At 43.2% G+C, this 17,267-nt stretch overlaps 2 protein-coding genes across 2 annotated transcripts in view; both read right to left on the reverse strand.

Moving 5' to 3' along the window:
• Positions 1-2,325: 2,325 nt before the first annotated feature.
• axin2 (axin 2 (conductin, axil)) lies at positions 2,326-15,728 on the reverse strand. Its single transcript, XM_043234532.1, has 10 exons — positions 14,905-15,728; positions 12,043-12,183; positions 9,658-9,760; positions 8,141-8,281; positions 7,476-7,951; positions 7,202-7,369; positions 6,831-7,043; positions 6,662-6,742; positions 5,665-5,832; positions 2,326-3,723 (listed from the first exon to the last, which is right to left on the reverse strand). The coding sequence occupies exons 1-10, from the start codon at positions 15,726-15,728 to the stop codon at positions 3,597-3,599; spliced, it is 2,442 nt and encodes an 813-aa protein (XP_043090467.1). The 3' UTR covers positions 2,326-3,596.
• Positions 15,679-17,267, reverse strand: part of cep112 (centrosomal protein 112) — a 108,839-nt gene continuing 107,250 nt past the window's right edge. Inside the window, exon 27 of the mRNA XM_043234530.1 lies at positions 15,679-15,815. Within this exon, the coding sequence (XP_043090465.1) occupies positions 15,797-15,815 (19 nt within the window). The 3' untranslated portion in view covers positions 15,679-15,796. The remainder of the gene's footprint in view (positions 15,816-17,267) is intronic.

Consider the following 17,267-nt stretch of genomic DNA (forward strand, 5'->3'; position numbering starts at 1 on the left):
GCAGCTCATTGGGCAAAGGCTCAAAGCAGTTCACCCAGAATATGGGTGGATGTAATCATAACCTGGTCTTAGCATCTCCACCATTACCACACCCTGCTGTTCCTTTTAGAGACACAAGATGAGAATATTTGTGCCCTCACAGGATTGCTGCCTGGCTCCATACTTCTGTCTGTCTCTCTCGCTCTTTCTTTTCGTCTTCCTGCTGCAATTCTTTGCCTTCAGAAACCATTAGTGCCCATTCAAAATAAACATCAAGGGAGTGCTTTGATGTGTCTCTTGGCAATAGCCCATGTCTCAGTCTCTGTCGCACTCTTTTCCTTCTTTTTTCTTCCTCATTTATCCTTTAACCCTCCTCCCACACACACACCCTTCTGTTTCTCCCGCGTTTCACAGCCGAGCGTTTTTACCTGGCAAATAAATCTATCAACAGAGACCCTTTTTTTCTTCTGTTTTTTTTTTTTTTTTTTTTTTTGGCAGAACCGGTTTGGAGTCCCTCTCTTAAGTGTAACAAAAGTGAGATAGCACAATAGCCCTGGCCTGCCATGCGAGCTAATGTTGGCTGGGAAGTGAACTAAGGCAGCTTTAGCTGTCTCTTTCTCTCCCTTTCACACACACAGAAGCTGGTTAAAGCCGTCAGAGTAGCGCTTAATGCCAATTACCACCCCACACAATGAAGTGAATGAAACAGTTAGCGCTCCTCAGAGCGAGCCCCTGGCACACACTGCCTGATATGGTTACTGTGCTGCCTCCCACGTGCTAAGCTTTGTGCCATGGGAAACGAGAGCACTGATATCATCAATCTAACATTGCGACATTGTTTAAATGACTTGAAGTCAGCCAACGTTAAACTCGCCCTTGGTGGCAGATGGCACCTGCGATTTCCACCAAGGTTTGCGGGGTACATTTAAGGTGGGAAGGTCGTGGCTGTTCAGGGAAATACAGCTAAGAGTTTCCTAGATGGTTTCGCGATCAAAGCACAGGAAACTTTAAAATAGAGCTCGCTGGAATGAAGGACAATTAGGAGAAGGGAAGTGACAAGTCAAGGGTCAGGCGTGCTCTGATGTCTGCCAGGCAGTATCTGGCATTCCCTCCAAAGAAAAAAAAAACGCCCAGTGGATGGATCCACATAAGACATGCCGGAAACACTTAGCACTCCAACCTATCTCTGAGCTTGTATGCGCTCATGCACACAGGCAAAAAGGACTCTAGTGGCCAAATTACTGCTGCATTTATTAATTTTCTACGAGGGAGCAAATTAAAGGCTGATAATGGGAACAAATATGGCTGGGATTTCTCACCGGGGTCTGAAGTGCTTCATTATGCCGCAGCATTGTCTCTGAGCATTCTGGGCCAGTGGTGCTTCCAGGAGCATTCTAATCCTCCAATTAGCCCCAAGAAAAACCAGCTGCCCAGGCCCTGGCAAAGCTAACGTCTCCCAGGGCAGAGGTAAAGGCCAGGGCTTGGTCCAAGTGTGGAGAGGCACTCAAGAAAAGCATGTCACCATTAAAACCTCCTCCCTCCACTTTATGGCAAACACTTGAAATACTGAACGAAGGCAGCCAGATAAAATTATTCCCACATAGAACTACGGCAACAAATCGCACTCTCTGCCAAAATGGCGACAAAAACAACCTGATGCCCGAGTCCCCCTCCCTCCTAATGCGCCGGTCTGAAGCTTGAGAAATGCATTGGAGGAAGCAATAGGGGTTTTTCTGGGAAAGGCCTTCACCTTGGAATTGGGTTCTCATGGAAGGAGCTACAGGGGGTGAGATTTTAATTAAGCATGGAGGTGCTGGGGCAGGGCTGGAGGGAGCTGACGGGGAATGATCCATGAACAAAGCCTTCTATGGTGTACAAACAGCCACAGAGTTACCCCCAACTGGCAGGAACCCCGCCTGCACTTTAATGGATGGGATTAACAGCCAATCGGGGAGCCTCTTTATGACATCCTCATGCTATCATTCATCATGTCCTTACCAAACTTCCTGTTAGAAAGTGATGAAAGGCACACCCCAAAACTGATCTCAGAGCAGTCTAATACAGTGAAGTGATAAGCAGGCTCAAATGAATCTGTAGAGTTAAGATTTTTTTGGGGCCCAGATTTTGTGGGGAAATGTGTGGAATGGTAAAAACTTTCATACAACAGAATAAGTCATTTTGGTATTATTATTTAAATGGATATCCAATACAGGTGTTCCACTTCTGTGGAGCACAGACACAGATTCCTCTGTGGTTTGATTCCCATAGAAATTAAATTCTCAAACGAGGATGTAGTTATCACTTCCAACCAGACACAAACACACAGTAACCACACAAACATACTAGTTTTCATTTAAAAAATATAACTTTTAATAAAGGCTACATCTCTTCATAATTACAATAATTAAAGTACCAAGTCGTCTTTAAAATGAAGCTCTATATAATGCATAATTTACATTTAAGTGAAACACATACAAACTGGGGGAGGAAAACACTGAAACATAATGTCATGATTACAAGATATCCAAAGCATAAAAAATTATTTTAAACATAAACCCCTCAGAAAAGCAAGGGAATATTCACACCCTGAAACAGGGCAGCACACAGCATGGTATCCATGTAGGCACAGGTAATGTATAATACACTAGCGATGGCATGTTCTCATCCACTCCTGCCAGTGCATTCCGAGATTTTGCCCTGGAGCTCAGCGGTTTTAAATAGGCTACACCAGGTCTTTCCATTCAACATTTACACAGGACATTAACCCCTTCCATGCACACCCTCTGATCTCCCAGACAGTATTGAATTTTTATTTTTTTAAAATAGCATGACTTCCTATTTCTTAGTGTTTTTAAGAGTTTTGGAACAGGTTCCAGGACAAGGCTATTGGTTCCTGTGCAATGTCTGGACCTTAAACCAAAGGCACTAAAGATGCAACACATCACATCAGCTATTGGCTGGGCAATTAAGGTTGAAATATCCACCCGATCAGCAGAGAGGTTTGGAGAGGCGTGCTGGTCTGAAGCACAGTTCGTTCTCATCGGCCAGAAGAGACGATTCCTGGTACAGTCTGTTGAGTTAAGGTCGCGTGACTCTAGACATCTGTCCATGCATGTATAACATTGAAAATCTCCCAATCAAATAAGCAGCTTGTCCAACATCTGAACACAGGTATGAGGGGAATGACAGTTTAATAAATAGCAATAAAGTCTTTAACTTGTGACAGAAGCATATTATAATTTTGTGTACATATGAGCACCTCTGTATACACATGCACACGTTCTCGCATTCAACACACGTATACACATCTACAATTATCACAAATGCTGGTCAGCAGTCCATGGTAACACACCAGTGCTGGCGTGCTACAGACCAAACAAACAAGTGGTTGACTGCGTCTTCATTGGTCACAACATCTCTCTTAGCATTCCAAATCAAAGGAACGATTTCTCATGATGCATTGCTGGTTCAGATCCCTCTGTACTTCATTGGCTAGTATTCCTTCAATAGCTTGGTAAGCCAAATGCCTAAACTTTTTTAGCTTCATAAAACATCCGTTTTCCGCTCGTCGAGTTAGTCTTGAGTGCTGGGGTCCACATTTGGGCTGTCATGCTTGTTTAGTCCATTCTCTCCACTTTGCCGAGGATTTTGCCCTCATACATTGGCAAAACTGTGCAGTCGTCCCAGACCTCCTCAAACACAGCACCGCACTCAAACTCATCACTGGCTTTTTTGAAGTAGTACCTGAAACAGAAAACACATATGGTCAACAAACTGTCAATGACATTTGCAAATGACTTCAGGTAAAATGGTGTTCTTTCATTCCAGAAAACATCACAATGTTATTTTCCAAGCTTATAAAAAGTTTAAAAGACCCAATGGATGTGTCACGCATCAGTTTTAGGCACTGTTTTAAGACAGCAGACTTTAAACATTCATATCAGACACTAGCGATATACTGCGGTGCACTCCACTACATGGGGGACAAAGAGATGCTTGAGCCTAAATTAGAGAGTCTGTTAAACACCACCACCCATCTAGCATCAGGCCTCTGGTGTTTAATTGGGAGCTCTTGAGCAAATGATGGGGATCTTTCATGAGGGCTGACATTTTTGGGTGCCGTAGAGTCTACTCTAGCTTTTTTCATTACCACATTGTGATGGGATGGGTCTGGCCTTAATCTAGTCTTTGACCTTGACGGATGACCCCTTTACCACATTTCTATCATTCGATTTGTCTTTTTCCATCCACCTCTGATGCACTAATGATCTCCACCTCCTCCAGAAGGAAGAGAAAACAGTGGGAGGGGAGGGAGTGGTGAGGTCTGCCTCAGTAATTGGCTTTGTAATGGAAAATGCCCCCTCTTACTAACTTGTGCTGAGGTGCATGCTAGGTTTTTACAAGCAAACACCACCAAGTCATAGAAACAGGGCACATAAAACACACACAGGAATAACCATGACTCAAAACAACAACTGACGAGAACAAAGTTGCTTTTCTTCTTTCAATATGTCGGAAACAATCCATTGTTCTCCCACTGCCCAAACCCAACTTCATAAATGAGGGACAAACTAGAATACTGCTACATGGCACATAATTACATCCTTATTTCTGGAGAATAAGCTATATCCTCCTCCGCAAAATCTTCAAAAGGGAAGCATGGCTCTTATTTGTTCGAAAAAAGGGAAAAAAACAGACAGAGGGAGAAGAAGAAAGAAAAAGAGAAAGAAGTCTTTCCATTGGAACATGTTTTATATGGCAAGATTTTCTCTTCGCAACATCTGGCACCAATATCGTCTGGCAACTCTGGCAGTACTGTTCTTTGTTGAATTTCTGCCATGTTAAAATGACCCAACTACACACATTTTCTGCGATTAAAACCATCAGCTTTGAATTCTCTTTTTCTTGAAAATGTGCATAGTGAGCAAGGGGTCCTTAACATGAGGATTTTTCCACAATATTCATGTAGAATACAGGCCATAGAAAACAAGCTATTTGGCAAAACAAGTCACCTATATGGACAACAATGCAATCACATGGAGCATTACAGATTTTGGTCAGGCAGCTGAATGCTATGACCAGTGTAGTTACCAGTAAAAGTTACTCAACTGATCTGGTGTGCTTAAAAATGGGCTTTTATGGAGTCAACATGCACAAGGAAAAACACTGGCGCCCATCTGACAATGCCCCATTCAAATAAAAAGGCCAACACAAAGAGAGGCTTTGATATAAATGAGAAATAATCATTAAAAAAACTGATAGGCTTATGTAAACACACACACACACACACAAATGTATGAGAGCAATGTAGCTTGATACAATTGTTGAAAAATGTGTGCAAGTCTTTGTGCATCAAATGAAAGGCCTGAGCTTCAAAGAGCTGCTTATTAAATGTGCCTTAAGATGAAATCAATACCAGATGTGACCAAACGGCTACAGTTAAAATTCCCTCATTCTTTCTTTCTCTGTGCACCCACCCCTCTCTCTTTCCTGTCGTACTAACTCCATACTTGCTGCTAATGTAAATAACTTATAGTAAACATTGCCATCTTGCAGACACCAACAAAACCAACAAGTCAATAAATACCTTGCAGTAATTTTTTTTCCAAAACTACTGTCTAAGTTTTCAACACTCTTAATGTCAACTATTAAACAGAAATTCTCCAGTCAGAAATGAAGGTATACCTGTAGTTGCCTTTTTTCCTCAGTTGCTCCTTGAAGTGACCAAGTGTGAGGCTGTGTGTTTTCATCATCCGGCGATATGGGATTTCTTCACCGCAAAAGAAGTATGTGACCACTGTCTCTGAACCCAAACTACTGTGGCAACCTGACATCTTCTTGAGATCTTTTGGTCTGGAAAGACACAAACACACAAGCACAAATGTAAATATCATCAGAGCAAAGCATAATATTAGCTAGATCTTAAAGACCACCCTAGAAGGCATGCATAACACATTGAAATATTGTAACAACAGGAAATTTGTACTGGTTTTTATCCATCAGGATTAGATTGTAAAAGCATGCATGTATATTATTTGTGTTGATTCCTTAATGTAACTATTATATCTCATATGTAGGATTAATATTAAGAAATCTAAGACCTATCAAACTTCAAGATTATGGTCATTCTAAATATTAGTTGACAACTAAGTAAAATATATATATATATATATATATATATATATATATATATATATATATATATATATATATATATATATATATATATATATATATATATATATATATATATATATATATATAAATTTTTTTATTTTTTTATTAAGGTTTTTTTACTCAAGGTGCACAAGAAAAAAAAAACACAATCAGTAATTGGCTCAAATGCAGTGCTTCAAGTTTAACAAATGCTGTCAGAGATGAGTAAAAAGAAAAAAATGGTCAAGATTATCCCCTGGCCCCTTTCTTCACTTTGTAGTGCTACTTCAGAAAGCCCCATTGACTTAGACCAGGACTGAAGGTCAGCCAATTAAAATTGAAAAAGAGTTTTGCCATCAGGTGGCCAATGCTCCATACTTCAAACACTGGATAGGGCCAGAAACCAAAAAAAAGAGAGCAACCAGGAGTCTCTGAAGGAAAAGAAAGACTAATGGCTGCAAAGCATTGCATATGTGTGCCATTCAATGAAACATTAATGAAAATTATTATCAGGAGAGATACATACTCATCAGTTTGAAGAGCTGAACTGCCATTCTGCACAGGCACTGGGTGACTCTTGTCTCTCTGAAGGCTTGATGTTGAATGCCTGTGGAACCCATATGTTATTACAAAAATCAATTGAGAGTTTTTAGCAAGGACTGACATACAGGATCTTAAAGGTATGGAGCTCATACCTTTGTTTAGAGGGTTTGGAAACTTCTTCAAGGCGTCTACAGGCCTCTTCCAGCTGTGCTAGGGTGTTGGGAGGGGGTAGAGGAGGCATGGCGGGGTCCTGAACGAAGGGGTGTGCGGGCTGGTGGGCACGGAGATGGCCACTGCTTCCGCCACCACCCCAGGTGTGTGTGCGCGTGGGATCCAAACAGTGCGACTTCTTTACATTTTGAGTGCTGTAATTACAGAAAGTTTGAAAATGTAAGTACAAAGTAAGAACAAAAGCTTACGAGAATCAAGGTGGGCAGATGGCAAATAAAGAAAACTACGTAAACGCGCCTTCATTATGGCAATGGATACATTTTTGTGAAAATTCTAGAGCTGTGAGACAGACCTGTGGGGCTTGTGCTTGGTCTGTCGGTCACTTTCCAGGATCCACTGCCATACGTTTTGAGAGCGGTCTGTACTGTCAGCGGGCAGCTGGAGGAGACTGCTCTCCAACCCTTCTGTGTTCACCTCCTCTCCAGATTTACACAGACGCTTAGATAAAGAGCTGGGATGCCTAGCAGCAGGAAAAGGAATGAAAATTGAAGGTGAGAAAAAACCCCCCAAAAAATTAAAAAGAAACAAGAAACTCTAAAGAACAACAACAAAAAATGTGAGCTTACCCAAAGGCCACTTCTGCAGGGCTGCCACACTGATCTCGGCCCAGACTCCGGCTGCGGCTGTAGGGGGCAGAGCAGCATTCTGAAGCCCCATGGCACAGGCACTGAACCCGCTGGGTCGCCTCCGCCTCGATCTGCTCCTTGCTTTTAGTCCCAGCATGGTGATGTATGTAGTGGTGGTGGATGTGCTTGGTCGACTGTCTGGAGATGAAGGTCTTGGCCGGCATGTATCCATTCACAGAGCCAGACTGCGATCTGGTTCCAGGACCTCCCCGAGGCAGGGGTCTCTGTTCAGGAGAACGGGAGCGAGGGGAATGCCTCAGCATTCCTGGAGACTGACAACCAGGGGTCTTGAGGACTCTGGAAAGGTGCTCGTCCAGGATGGCCTGGGGGTCCTCCTCACAAGATCCAGGAGGGAGCAAAGGCAGAGAGTGGGATGCACTACTTCCAGACACCTCAGATTCATCCCTCTCCTCCTCCTAAAGCACAGAAAGGAAACATGGAATGTTATGAAGGAGTTCTTGCAAACAGCCTTTTTGCCCAAAATATTCTGCAAATTCCATGCATATAAATGTAAGTTTCTCTGAATTCTTTAATAGGACGTAAAAAAAAAAAAAAAAGTTTGAAATGACACACTAACATTTTCAGAGACTTCTAGCTATACCAACCTCCTGAATCTGTTGAAGTCTCTCCTCCAGGGAGCTCATGGTTTCCTGTTCCCGCTTCAGACGCTCTAGTCTGGCTATCAGCTGTGCTGCAAAGGCTGCTGGCTCCACGGGAGTCATCTCTTTAGGTGGCCGGCGCGTCCTCTGCACAATCAGAGAAAGATACAGATTAGCGAGAAGACCAGACAGGACAGGAGGGGTTGATTTCTACAGCTGCCCTTCCCGCATAAGTCTACTGCCCATCCAATGTGCGGGCGTGCACACACACACACAAATACATGCCCCACACCACTGGCATGGGCCGCTGCCGGCATGAGCAGTTGGTCACGCTCTAAGGAGCCTCGGCTTGTTCCCTCTGTAGTGCAACCAAGCCATCAGCCTGGCCTGTGAAGTCAGGCAGCTTCAAAGAGCCCTCGTCAAATATCAAACGCTCACCAGGGGCGGCAGGGACACTGGCTTTACATCTAGCAATAAAAGTCACATATCGACAGGGGGAAAAAGGAGGGAGGCAGAGGAAAAAAGGAAAGAGAGGGGGATTAAAAGAAGAGAAAGTAAGATGGCGAGATGTGTGCCGCCACTAGAGGAGTCAAGCGGTGGGAGATCAGAAGCACAGAGGTAATTTATTCCCCCCCAACGACAGCAGGCACCTTTCAGCTACAGTAGCCACATTATCCTCCTTCCCCATGTGTGCGTCTCACACAAGGATTTTCTATTGCTTTCTTATTATTTTTATTATTATTTTGTGCCCTGCCTTTCTTGATTTGGCTACCTCTTTCCATCTCTTTGTGAAGACGATGAAGGGAGAGACGAAAGAGAGAAGAAAGCAAGACGAGCTGCTGGTGAGACTTGCAGCAGCTCCAGGCCCCTGCTGCCTAAAAGTAGCATCCTGGGAGAGGCAGCCAGTCATTGCCAAATCAGAAGGGAAATATTACAAACGAGAAAAAAAAAAAGAGAAAGAGAGAGAGAGAGAGAGAGAGAGAAAACGGAAAGTCTTTCCAAAGCAGAATTTAAAATTGTTTGTGCACTTGTACTGTCTTATACATTCAGTGACAGGAAGACGAAAAAAGGAACACAACGGAGACTAAGAAAGGATAAGGGGGCATCGGGAGGGTGGATACAGGTTTGTTTGGCTTGCTTAACAAGTTGTCTTTCCAAACACTAACCAACCAGTTCTCTTTTTCTACTTTGAGGGAGGTAGAGAGGAAACGAGGGAGAGGGGGATGGAGGGTGCTGCTGGAGGACTAAAAAGGGTGCAGCTCGGTTGGAAGTTGTCACTTCCCTTGAAGTCAGCCCCATTCATCCGCTGATCAAAGCGCTCTCAGAGAGAGACAGTTGATTTTGGTGCCCCGGGATAAAACAGACTCATTTAGCGCGGTGTGGCAGTTTATTAAGAGTCATTATCCCAGAAAGAGCACAACAACAACGAACGGTCCACAACTGTGAGTGGGTAACGTTTTTTTAATTGGGGGCGATGTTGGAGTTGTTTGTGTGCATTTCAAAAGAATGGCAAAGACACTTACAGGGAACGGAGGTAGTGACACTTGGCCATTCATCCTCATGTTGCGCTGCATCTCTCGTTGTAACTGTTTTTTACTCCCCAGCTTGTAAGGAGGTATGGCATCTCTGCAAGGACACACAGATAACAATAAAAGGTTATTTGCTGCCCAAATTCAATAGGCAGACACATTCATCTTCAGCATCCATAGAAACTCAAATCCTGTAGTCATACAAATCTACACTTAGTGTGAAATAATGGCTCAGAAATGATGCACTCTCACCCTGTGAAAACTAAAGCTGCGAGCCCCATGACTTTCCTTTCAATATCATCCAAAACCCAAAGTTCTTCATCTTCCTCCATGTTAGCCGTGAGCATTCCAGAGTGCTGGTAACAGCAAGATCTTTCTCTGCTCTCCTGCCCAGCACAGACGCTGTGGGGCTTGCTCAAACCCAAAGGGCAGCAGCGCAAAAGCTGTCACTAATGCCAATGCACAATCAAGTGTAGCTGCAGTTATGACATCTATATAATGCTACCAATTACAATAAAGGATGGCTTGTGTTTCCATAAACATTAGTAATCCATCTAATCCATGGCAGAATGTTCGTAAACCTCCACCTCTTTCTTGCCTCTAAAGCCAGACATCTTTCTCATCCTCCGCTTTTTTTTTTTTAAAGCCAGGCCAGTTTCCTTTGCTCTGTTCTGACTCTGAAGTGTATGACCTAGCCCAAATGCAGTTTCCAGCACGTCTTTGAAAGCTCACAGTCATGCGCATAAAGCCGTCGCTCCAATCTTCATTTGGCAAGCGCTCGGCAGTCAGCCTCTGATCTTGCGCACATCAAAAGGCTGGTTTGTAAGATAAGGTAATGTTTGAAGTCGGCGCAGCGGCATTCCCTAGCGTCCAAGTAAATCCATAAATAAGATATAAGCAAAATTTCCCCCACTTCTCCTCCCCTCCCTCGCTCCCTCCCTCCCTTTATCTGGAATTCAGATTCTGATTTAGCGCCGTGCCTTTTAACTCAAATAAAAATGCAGCTATTCCAATCAAATCAGCGTCTAAATAAAGAACACAGAGGCTGGTTTTCCCATTGCATATGCTACTTCAAAGTGGCGCAAATACAAACAAAATATAGAATAAGAAATGCAATGGCTAAACGTGTGTGAAATCAATAGACAGGAGCATGGAGATAATACTTTTTTTTTGTTTAATTAGCTTTTGTTTCACACATTAATTTAATGATTAACTACGCTGCAGTTTAAAGAAATACTTTACAGTTTACTAAAGAAGCTGTTGCATATTTTAAGGAAAAAAATGTGCTGCATGGTTGCACCTATCAAAATATTAATCTTTGCTTCAATCAGCCCACTGTCCATATAACACTCGCTGCGTTTGGAGCTTTGGGGTGTCACAGGCTGGCTGTGCTTTATGGGAATCTCCTATTCACTTGTGCAAGTAATTTTCAAAGCAGCCAGCCACCCTCTTATCCCTCTAAGCTCCCGGGGCCTAACAATGGGCTGAAAGCGATTCAGTTAAGCCTTTCATCCAGCATGCACTTTATTTCTCACTCTCTGCACTTAGCTATGCACTCGCACAATTGCCTCTGCCGCAAACACAGAGGGGGGAGGGCTGCTTTCAGGCAGAGGTGGGGTTGAATGGGTGGTGTACATGAGTGTCTGGGGGATGGGGTCCCAAACACCCTAATCCCAGGTGACCTGCTCTTGTGCTCCAGAAATGGCTAACCTCTCAAAGGCCTAGCTGACACCGGATCCCCCTCGTTCCAGCCCTGGCGGGCTCATACCAAACCTCCATGTGAGTTGAGATTCCTTTAATTTACTGCCAAAGCACCTCAATGAGTGTCTTATAGTCCACATGGTGAGTTAACCCCCACCCCCTTTTTCCACGGACAATGAGGAAACCAATAAATAATGACTATGTCTTCGGTGACTAAGTTGTGCAAAGTCTAAAAAGAGAGTCATTGAAGATCAAAGCTTTCTAGGGAAAGACCATGGGCAAAAGAGGAGGACAAACTGGCCAGTGTCATTTCCTGTTGAGGAATTTGCAAATATTAGTTTCAATTAGCTCACTGAGGAAGCACATTATCTGAAGGCTCTTCTCTTGAGTCCACTCCTTTCTCATAGCTCATCCCATCAAGACTCCAGTAAGACATTAAACACATTTAAAAGCACCTGCAATTGGTACCATCTCAATACCAGCCTTAAATGGCTAAATAATTAAATGCGATGTCTGATAATAGCCAGAGAAAGAAGTCGTTGACCACAGTGTAAAGAATTTTAAAGCATCATCTGTTTAATCAAGATTTGCCTATGATGCCCAACGGTGCCACCTAGGCAGGCAGTTTACTATGTTAAGAAAATACAGAAATGTAGAGGTATCCAGAAAGACACTTACACACTACTGTCCGTCATGGACATTGAGTCATCCGTCAGGGCATCGCTGGAGACCTCGCTGTCATTGGCACTGGTGGCAGGGGCAAAACTATAACCGGACGCAACACGATAAGGGTTTCCAGGGTCGCTGCGTCTATAGGACCTACAGGAATAAGAAACAATTATGGTTTTAATTGAAAGGCAGAGTGGTTAAATTGCAAGGCTATTAACTGGACGGTTGCATGGTTTATTCATGAACTCACAAATGAGGTACTTATAAGGGGACTAAACCTGTAAAGCCTAATGTGTATCACTTTTTGAAATTCTGCTGCATTCTAAGCTATGCCATGACAGAACTGTTCAGGTAAACTACTGCTACAGCAGAGCAACAGTTGAAAAGGAACTTTGAAAAGTTTTTGCCATCACTAAGTTGACGCCTCCAGTTAACAGGACAACGTCTGAAGGTAACTTGTTTGCCATCTTGACTACGTGGTTAGCTACCACCACAGTAATGCAAGAAAGCATGTCAAGTATGAATGAGACCGCACATGTGTGCTTGCCTTAACTGTGACTCTTACCTTAACAAAATGGATTAAAGCCTCAGTCAAATTATAAAATAAATGTTACGATACCATCCATTAATTCTGCAAGCAATTAATAAAGAAATAATCATACTGAAAATTCAAAAAGATGGTTTCCCTTATGTTTGTGAAAAGGGTCCAGCTATTTTTACTAGTCTTTTTTTCTTCATGGTGGGGGGAGGAACTCAAGCTCAGTTTGTCTTTTCTCTACTCTTCCCTTTCATCTCCCTTGCCCCACCTCCCCCCTGCGGCAGTCCGGTGAGGGCTGATCAGGGGGAAAGTTAAGTGAGCAGCACATCTGTGTGAATTGCCAATGCCACTTCCCCTCAGTGGAGCATATCTGGGGCCTTTTGTCTGGGCCAGGCACCCCGTTCCTCACTTTACCTCCCCCTTCCAAACTTTCCCGTTTCATGTCATTCCTTCTCTTGTGCTCTTTCCTCTGCTAAGGGCACCTCCTCCACATACCCACCCAGGCCACCCCTCCCTCCAATCTTTCTCTCTAGCTCTCCATACCCCTCTCTCCTGCTGTGACACATTCCTGCTCCACTGGAAGACGAGGAGGAGGTAGAGAACCTGAGCTGGCCCGAAAGGGGGGTGAGAGAGAGAAAAAGAGAAAGAGAGAGGGAGAGAGAGAGAGAGAAGAACGAACGAGAACATGAGAGAGCGGAAAGAAAGAAGAGAAGGGGGGAGAAGGAGGGCCTCCTCTTTATGAGAATGCCTACTGCCAGCAGCGCTGTGAGGGGAGACCCAGCAGGACTATAGCCTACGGCCCCAACTCAAACCTGACCTTTGGAAGCTCTCGCTCAGAGTCAGGTATTTAGCACAGCTGGGTTCACATTCTTCCCTCGCTCACCCCCTCATTCATGCTTTCTTTCATGAGGTGCCTCGCCCCCCTCTGTCCTTCTTTTCCGCTCGCTCAAAAAGTGTGCTTATTCTCCATCCGTCGGGGTTTTTTCCTAGATAAAAGTGCGAAGAGAGGCAGTTGAAATCAGAGGAGAACGGTGGTAAATAAGAAACGGAGGAGATGAAGGCCACGGTCTCTGTGACTCACAGAGGAGCCGCTGCTGCGTGTTGTTTTGTGAATAACTCGATTCAGAAACACAGAAAGGGAGAGAAATAAGTTCCACATGCTTCAGATGAACAAAAAGTGCCCCGAGAGAGAGGGAAAACAGACTGCTCAAGGAGCATTCTTCAAAAAGAAATCAGGGAATAACATCAAAAAAAGAGACTTTGCTTACTCGTCTGCTTCTTAATCATCTCCTACATAAACAACCCAACAAAGATAAGCAGAGATGAAACGTTCTGTCACCTTCTTCAAGATCACCCTCCCAACGGGCCATCTTTGAGACAGATAAACATTTGTCTGGCACCACACCTTGATGGGTCACCTCATTTACAACCTCAAGTTGTGTGACGGCTAGCAATTCATCAAACCACATTTCCCCTGGTGTTTTGTTTAAACCCAGACAATGTACTTTTCATTTTAACAACCAAACCAACAGCGCGTCAAGACATCTGAAGGTGTCAAATATGACAAAGTACAGTAACAGAGCTGGTCTAAGCGAAGACTACTTAAATCAATGTAAGCAAAACCTTGTGAGTGATTTAATGAAGTACTTTGTTTTGTTAACAGAAAAGCAATAACAAAAGTTGCGTTTTTGAATAAGTGACATTTCTGATGTGTGCCATTTGTTTTATCTGTTTGATGGCTGAAACCAATTTTGCATTGTGAACTAGCCTTGATCCTTGAAGATGATCCTCTAACGGCGGAAGAATTTCAAAGCAGAGGAAACTGTGTGGAGCCAGCAGAGGGCCTGGTGCTAGACAATATTTACATGAAAGGAAGAGCTGCTCTATTGATGTTTTTTCCCCCTTCTCTCTCTCTGCGTAATGCAAGCCAGGTGAGAGCAAACGGCCCCAAACTCGTAAGAAAAGGGCCTCTCATGTTTAATGCAAGATCTCAAGTGCGATAGCTATATGAAACTAATAATACACTTGAAACTTATTACTTACTTATTAATTTGACATTTGAATTTAAGCAAAATTACTAATTTCACACATACATAAAGAAATACACAAATCCCTAAGACTCTAAGACTCCCTAAGTGTTTTGCTCAAGGACACAAACAGAAATAACCTACACGTCTGTCAACCTTTATTTCAACCTACAACTTTCCGGGTACCACATCTGACCTTTAATCACTAAGCTACATACTAAAGGGTGCATGGTACATGAAGCATACAACAGAACTGTCACAGCATACAGTATTCAAGTGAAAAAAATACTGTTTGGGATATCTTACCTGTAGCCTTTCTCCAATGCTTCCACTGTGCGAAGGGATGGAGGTGACCGTAACGCTTTGGCAGACAGTCCCACTACAGTGGCCAAAGCTTTGGCTTTAAAGTCATTACAACTCCATTCCTCCTCTTCATTTAAAGTCGGCAAGTATCCGCACACCAGCTTTAGACTTCCTAGTCCATTGGGATTCACATGACTGGGGTTCTCACACCCGGTTCTTACATACTCAAGGTATATGTCTGAGGTCAAGAACATTTGATAGGCATTCTCCTCCATAGCGGTCTGGATCTCCATTTGAGCCTGATCAAACATTGCAGAGTCAATCTGCTGACGCTTAATATTATCCCTAATGAAGGTCTTAGTAGCAGGTTTAAGCTGCTTGGCCACAACGCTGTTGTTCTCGATATACCGCTTGTAAATGGCTTTGGCAACTCTGTGTGTTTTGGTATCCTTGAGGTCCATTTGCCTGAAACCATTGCAGGCGAACCAGAAATCTAAAGTGTCTTCGCATTTCTCACGTTCAAGATATGCCCGGAAAAGTTGAGCACCATCCTGGTCCCCAAGAAGGAAATGCAAAGATTTGGTCCACCGGGCAAGAGGGGAGTCCGGGGACGCACTGCCCTCAGGTTCCCCAAGTCCATCTTCATCCCTCCTGGCTGTGGAGCAGCGAAGATCAGCCATAATGGTTTTCACAGGATCCTTCGGTCTCATCATGGCCAGTTTGCTGGGATGGTGGCATGTTGTCTCACCCTCTTCCCCTGGGACCGGTGGACGTGGGTCATCTTCTCTGAAGCTACTGACCATAGGATCTGTTAGTGTCCTATTCATGGCTCTTGCAGCTCCAGCAGCAAAGCCTTCAGTGTGAAGCTCAGCTGTAATCTCCTTTCTCTCTTAAATCAGCAGGGGAGCTTCTCTCTGAAACACAAAGTATTGATCTCATCAAAACCAGATCCGCCCCAAAAACTTCAAAAGAGTCACTTCAGACACGTATAGCTCTACATTGTGCGCGCTTGCTGTGTACAATCGGCTTCGTCGAATCAAGGCGACCTGGTTTAAATTCTATGTAGGCATTATATTAGACATTTAAAACTTTTTGAATCATTAAAACCACAAAAATCCATCGTTTGCCGATATTTACAACATTACATCTCTCTCACTTAATCACAGTTTAACGCCTTGTAGCGATGAAGAGGACAAGAAAAAAACGAGGATAAAAGCCTAAATTAAGGGAAAATGAGCTTATCCGATCAAATGTGCGAATTTGATCTGAAGATAATCTTCAAAAGCATAATTAAAACTATCACGCATCCTGTTCCCGGTTGTATTTTTTTAAATAAATAGGTAAATAATAAAAGTATATCATAACTAAACACCAACTTTCAAAAGAAGACAAAATACCGAGAGAGAGTTTTAAAACGGCGACTTGCGCGAAAACCGAAAATGTCGCGGAAATTTCTAGTTGTGAACATTAAATCGAATCGCAACGAAACGCACACTAATGTAAACCCATTTAATCAATAGCAAGCTTGCTTACAGTATATCTGTACAGTATAGACATGAGTTATACACAATCAATAGTTCACATTTACTTTCTTAAAAAGTATTCGCTTCGGGTACGTTAAAAGTGCATTTACATTTATTATGATCACAATTATAATAACAATAATACAGTATATAACACTATAAAACTACAAATTTGGTGACAAAAACGATCTCAAATTCACCATCAAAGATACAACGGCATCGAAACACGCTACAGAAGTCTAAAATGCCCATTAAGACAGTTTTGAAAAATTAATCAACCGCTTAAAGTCGTCCCTTACGGATGTGAAGAGTGATCGAACCCAAATCCATAAGAAATTAAACAAAACATGCTTCATTCAACTTGAAACCCCTCAAGAAAAACAAAAGTATGAGATCACAGGGGGTTGAAGTCCCGTAACACTATCATAAATATTCTTTAAGCATAGCTAACCTCACCTCAAAACAACACAATAAAAAAAACAAACCGAAAACACGCGTTTTAATGTAACGTCTATCAGATATACTGCATTTCACAGCGACACATGACTTCAAAGTCGGTAAACAGCACATCAAAGCAATAGCATGGGGCCAGCGCTGGGAGAACACACACACACACACACACACACACACACACACACACACACACAAGCACGCACACACCGCTCTAACTCACCATCCATCCATGAGTTCAGTCCCCAAAGTCCCAGTTTTCCAACAACAGAACAAATATATTCCACAATATATCCAATTGTACGCGGTCCTCCTGTCCTCTGATGTTGTTTGTTGTCAAATGCAGATTTTAGGTTTTAAACGAAAACTTCCTCCCGCGAAGAGCACACTAGA

This window comes from Puntigrus tetrazona, unplaced genomic scaffold, assembly GCF_018831695.1.
Source record: "Puntigrus tetrazona isolate hp1 unplaced genomic scaffold, ASM1883169v1 S000001156, whole genome shotgun sequence".
Classification (NCBI taxonomy): domain Eukaryota; kingdom Metazoa; phylum Chordata; class Actinopteri; order Cypriniformes; family Cyprinidae; genus Puntigrus; species Puntigrus tetrazona.

Bases quoted from the DNA above. Each gene is read 5' to 3' on its own strand.
- axin2 (XM_043234532.1), bottom strand. From the start codon at position 15,728: ATGAATAGGACACTAACAGATCCTATGGTCAGTAGCTTCAGAGAAGAT. The intron at 8,282-9,657 runs GTAAGTGTCTTT...CTGATTGTGCAG, and splicing joins TGTCACTACCTCCGTTCCCT to AGGACGCGCCGGCCACCTAA. The intron at 7,952-8,140 runs GTTGGTATAGCT...TCTGTGCTTTAG, and splicing joins GACTTCAACAGATTCAGGAG to GAGGAGGAGAGGGATGAATC.